We start from the raw sequence: 5878 nt of genomic DNA, 5'->3' as shown, positions 1-5878 counted from the left end.
GCTGTTTGTGTTTAACAACAGGAGTCCTGGTCTAACAAAACTGTTGTAATGGCTGTACAAATTACTCAGCTGAAAGCTTTTCACCAAACCAAACAGTATTAATCAGCAGTTCTTATGAAGGTGCTAATTAAAAACAATTTTCTTCCTCAGTTTGCAATACTAAGCCATCTTCATTTGCACAGTTTCCAATATACAGCTACTGTATACACTCACACTTCAGGGCCTCTATTAACTATTGAATCTCCTATTACCTATTTTATTACATTCCTGTCTCCCAAGTTTCGAAGCTTGTTGACATTTCAGAAGTCACAGCATGATATGTTTAATCATTTAAAAAGTACATTAATTGGAGTCAGAGTCAGGAAAAAATAACAGGTCTTTTAGCATGCAGGCTCTGTCAGGGCACAGCGCAGTCTGAAGGTTCAAATCCTTTCTGTGAGCATAACCCATCACCCAGGGGCAACGTTTTACAACTGAAGGGGGACGATGCCTAATGCAGACAACCATCATTTTTTTGCTTGTTTTTAATAAGCAATCTTCTACAAGTGACACTGTTTTGGTTATCTGCAGGGAAATGCATCCAAAATAAAAGATACTTTCTGTTACCAAAGGCCTACCTCTCCCTTGCTGTCGTCAGCCACAACAGCTCTTTGTTTTTGGGGGCTTGGCATCTGTTGAGTTTAACCCAGATTCGAGGGTCAAGATGTTTCTTCTCAGGCTGTGGAATGCCATCTGGACTAACGCTTCATGCATCTTCCCTCTACTTTCCACACACTTTACACACAAGAAGACAATGAAGATCCAGTGCCGCTGTTGGACAGCCATGGAAAATACCCAGCTCTTACCCAGCCACAACAATATGCTGGACTTTTTGGCAGCAAGCCAGCTGCTGACTAAGCAAGGAGTTGTAATAGGCTAGACCCTTTAAAAATAGGAAAGAAAAGTTAGGTTTGTTACATTCAGCTGTTGGAACAGAGTCCATAGGTTAGAGAGGGAGATGGATCTTGGAGAGGAGATGCAGCAGTGGGTCTCAGAAAATCTGGGGTCAGTTCTGGAGTGCATTGCCTGATTTCTAAATTGCTATAGGCAATATAAAAAGCAAATAAAAAGATAGAAAGCAAAAAAAATTGCCTCCTTCTGAGGAAACAACATGGGATGACCAGGCTGTGCAGAAAACATTCTAGACATAACCACCAGTGCACGCTGTCCTAGCACTTTCTTCCAGTTTCTCAAAACATTTCAAAAGAGTAAAAGGAATTTGCAGTTTGACATCACTGTTAAAAATCCGTGCCTTAAAAAAGAAGAAACCCACACACTGGAAAAAAAAACCACATTAAAATCCAGGCTAAACTGCATTTTATAATTTCTCCTGTGAAAAAACAAGGACTTGGTTATCCCCCTCTTGCATTAGAGAGAGTGGGTAATAAAGCAGTGTGCTGTTTGACTTTCATGTGTTGCTGCCTTTTTCCTCTTCCCCCACCATATCAGCTGTGCCACCTGCCATATCAAGAGGAGTATCAAAAGCTCCACCCACTGCATCCTCTTTTGTTCAGGGAACAGCGAAGGAGAGTTGTAATGGAGATGTAACACTTGATAGACCGTTTGCAGCCAGGCTCAAGATATAAAGATGCTTTTTGTGGGGGGGGAAAATTTTAATCCAGCTTTCCTCCTTGTGCAAGCATATAGCCATTAAAGTCACAGGCAAAACATGAATGACTTGTCTAATAAGGATTTTGAAGCTGGGCTGGTACCTGGGATCACAAGTTCTCCTGTCTCATCTCACATTCTTAAGATATTTTTTGTTTCAAATCTAATTTATTTCCTAAATGGAAAGATTTTTCCCACTGTTCCAGAATGCTATCAGTTGGGACTAGTTTACAATTTTTAAGCAAGGTGTTGCCATATCTCACAGCAGGAAATAGAATACTTTCTTCTTGATCTTTCATATCCTGCAGATTACACAACTAACTGTCAGGTGCATGAGAGCTGTGCCCAAGGAATGGATCTCCACAAGAATACCATTCCTCTCTGCCATTTTATTCTGAGAAAGAAGACACAGCATTGCTGTAAGAATTACCAAAATATGTGAAGGAAAACTTGTATCAGCCTAACATTTCCATTCTCAAGCCAGCATAGCTCTTGCACGGTGTCATTCAACTTCAAATGCTTTGCAAACACAAAGTAATTAAGTGCAATATTCTGTTACAGAACACTGTAAATTGTATCATTAAAAATATACCAACTATCAGAGACTAGTTAAAACACATGACATAAAAGGCTCTGATATATTTTATAAGCATGATTTGACAAAGTGACTAACATTTCCTTAGCAAAGATATTTGATGTATTAATAAACACTGTTTAATTTGATGTATTAATAAACACTGTTTAATTATTAATAAACACTGTTTTAATTTTTATTAAAATTTAAGTGCTCAGAAACAATTCAAATACCTAATAATGCAAGGGACTCAGAGATGCACCTAAAAGAGAACACTCTTAGTGCCTCAGGTAAATCCTGTATCTGTGACTTTTCAACACCCATTTTAAAACAAAAAAAAATCAAAAAGAGAACGTGTTTATGTACCTCTAAAAATGTGTACATAGACCAAACCTGCAAGCACTTATGTAGATGAGTAACTTTACTGCCTGTGGAGCTCCAATATGACTTTGCAGGATGAAACCTAAATGCATCTTTGGTAAACAAGCCATCAATTACACACTTTAGGGATGGCAGCACCTGTGCAAAGCCTTCAACTCAAACGACAGACACTAAAGAAATAAAAAGCAATTATCAGCTACGAATTTGAGTAAAACTGTTTTCTTCTTAGAGCTAAAACTGCAATTTTCAGATGATGTTGTCTCTATTTTTGGCAACTAACAATCTTTATTAGATTATTGTACAGCAGACATTCAAAAATAAAATAAAAGGTTTGCAAATTTTAATATTGCACTATTTTCCACGCTGCTTTGTTGATTATGAAGATTTCCTTGTACATGCTTTTAGAGAAACAAAGGCACTGCTGTGTGGGACAAACAAAACAAAACTAATTACACTAAAGCCATCCTCACAGCAATTTCAAATTACTCCTAAATGCTTTTGATTTCTTACTGCACAAGTATTTTCCAACAAGAGTTTGAATATGAAATTCATACCAGCTATACTACTCAGTTCTAGGATAAATGGTTGGTTTGCATTGCCCCTGGTCTTTATCTAACACCGAGAATAGGCTGCTTTTTATCAAAAGAGGAATAAATTGCTGTTATTGTGATGTTAGCCCATCACTTGGCATTGCAATTCAAGTTTTTGTGCGAAAGAAATGTATGATCTAACTGCGACTTGACCTATGCCTTCTGAGATCCATCTAGGTGCTCTAATGGAGTATAAAAAGTACTGAATACAAGGACGTGCAAACTGGTAGTGAAGAAATTTATTTGGGAAGAAGAAGAAGAGCAAGAGACTTTCAGGAGCTTGTGGTTTACATGCTGGCCAATGAGTTGAATATGGAAGAATGCTTATTGTCAAATTGCAATTCTTTTAATTAATGTATTTCAGCAGGATTCTCTATACTTGCTTGCAGCTAGTACCTTCCTCTCTCAGTCATGGTCTCTGCCTCTTTTTTTTCAACATTTTAAAAGTGTTGTGGTTTAAAGACTGCTACTGAGAAGTCATTACAACAGTCTGTTAAACTGTTAAGAAATCAGATACTGTTCCTGGTTTTTTGTGGGATTTTTGTCTTTTCCAGTACAAGAAAAATCACATTAAGTATATATCAAATATATGGGCCACAATATATCACCATATAAACTAACTCAAGGGAGATAGCTTGATTACATTATAAAATCCTTTAGTTCTTACAGTGTTTCTTGGAATTTATCAAAAAAAAGCATGTGTTTTTTTGAAAGCAATTTCTAGGATAGTAGCATTTAGATTTTAGTCCTGATAATGACTCACTTTCCATTCATAGTCAGAACCTAAATGTGCTCTTCTTGTACCTAAACAGATAATAAGCACTCAGCACACTCCCCCTTCTTGACACAACACACTGAGACTAATCACACATAATTGGAGAGGAGGAGCAGAGGGGCTGGGCAGGCTATTGTGTCCAAAGGACAAATGGTCAGTTTATGAGGCTTTTGTCTGATGTATAATTTCTTATACATCTACAGAAGGAAAAGTCCTGCTGGAAAAAAACAGACATACACACATATAGAAAAGGGGCCTTCAACACTAAAGGAAATGAGGACATTTCAATAATGGATAGAAAAATCAACAGTCGAATTAAAAAAAAAAAAGGCAGCAAAATACAAGCATTCAATAGGTGCACTTTAAGAAGATCTTCAGACAACTATTTCCTTACTAATTAAGTGTCAATGCATTCACTTCTTTACAAACAATTATCTAAGCCCACAAAGTATATTATCCATATATTTTCAAATACACATCAAAATAGCATTTAAAGAGATCAACAAAGTACATGCAAGTTTAAAGGCACAAAAGAGAAGGAAGCCAGCTCTACACCTTTGTTAATGCATATATGTGAAGTCCAATCAGTTTAAGGCTGGAATATAATTGGAAAAATACCTTCTAAAATAATACCAAAAAAAAAAGATGTCTCAATGTTTATACTCTGCAAAACAAGCCACAATATCTTTCACAGCATTTAGATTAGAAATATTTCCCCAATGATGATTCAGGGACATAAATGGGGGAAAATGAACATTCCACATTGCCTGACCATCCATATACATAGATTAATTTTCAGCAGTCCATCTTAAAAAAAAAAGGTGCAATCTTCTATCTCTGTTTGGTTAAAATGAGAAGAAAAGGGTAATGGAGATTTTCCTCATATGTATCTTTTTCTTCATTTTTCAACTGCAAATAAAAAATGGATAAAGTGAGCAAACTGTATGAAAGCATTTTTAAATTACTGATAGTACTTGTCTAAGTAAATTTCCTGGTATAAATGATACTACTAAAGATTAAACATTTAATAACTACAAAATTATCTTCAGGTCAAATACTACTGCAGGTATAGAACTGTAGGTCAAGTATTATCTGGAGTTGGTCAGAGTTTGTAGACAAACTAATTTATATAATAAATACTTGAACACTACTTATAAAAAATGTGAGGCCCCATATTGCTGTACTAAATAAATTATATTCAAGGGAGATTTAAGGCCTGCATTAAATCCACTCTGCTTCACTTCAAAACTTCAGAACAAAGGCTAAAAGTTTATCCCTAATCAGTTTAACTGTTGCTGTATATTTGGTATTTAAGATCAACAACTCTTTCAGACACCTGAAATACCATAATCTTACCTGAAGGCTTACGTAAGTGCAAGGCTATAATGCAGTTATTGATGGGCTTATATATTAATTCTGTTTAATTTTGAAAATTCTTTTTGTAAGAGAGAATTATAACCTGATAATTAGAGTGGTACAATTCCAACTGCTAGGGACAGACAACATTATGTGTGCTCTTCTGATCAACACTAAAGTATTACAAATTTCTAAAAAAAAAAAAAAGCATTTTACTTTCTTAGGTATTCTGGTTAGAAGGATTTTAAAATCCATATGCATATTTAACTGAAGTATGTGGAAACTACTCATACATATTATATTTTGCAATCACTTCACATAAAAATATTTGCGTACATTTAATACAAGCCTAAGAAATAAATGCAGATACAGAAAAGTGCCCTTAGCTATGCCTGACACAGATGGCACCTCCAAATACTACATTCAAATCCAGAACTCTTTTTATGTCATATTGTTTTGCCTCTATTTTCCTTGCCATGCATTAAGGATTTTAGTTGGCCCATGTCACAACACTGCTCGTGTTATTTAAACAAAGGTCTTTTCCATATCATATTC

At 35.7% G+C, this 5878-nt stretch overlaps 1 protein-coding gene across 1 annotated transcript in view; it reads right to left on the bottom strand.

The window, feature by feature from the left end:
- Positions 1 to 2286: 2286 nt before the first annotated feature.
- CAMKMT (calmodulin-lysine N-methyltransferase) overlaps positions 2287 to 5878 on the bottom strand; it is a 213872-nt gene continuing 210280 nt past the window's right edge. The window contains 1 exon segment of the mRNA XM_030944331.1: positions 2287 to 4876. Within this exon segment, the coding sequence (XP_030800191.1) occupies positions 4799 to 4876 (78 nt within the window). The 3' untranslated portion in view covers positions 2287 to 4798.

Source organism: Camarhynchus parvulus, chromosome 3 (genome assembly GCF_901933205.1).
Source record: "Camarhynchus parvulus chromosome 3, STF_HiC, whole genome shotgun sequence".
In the NCBI taxonomy this organism is placed as follows: Eukaryota; Metazoa; Chordata; class Aves; order Passeriformes; family Thraupidae; genus Camarhynchus; species Camarhynchus parvulus.
Note: the sequence above shows the minus strand (reverse complement) of the source record. Positions and strands in the feature narration are given on the sequence as shown.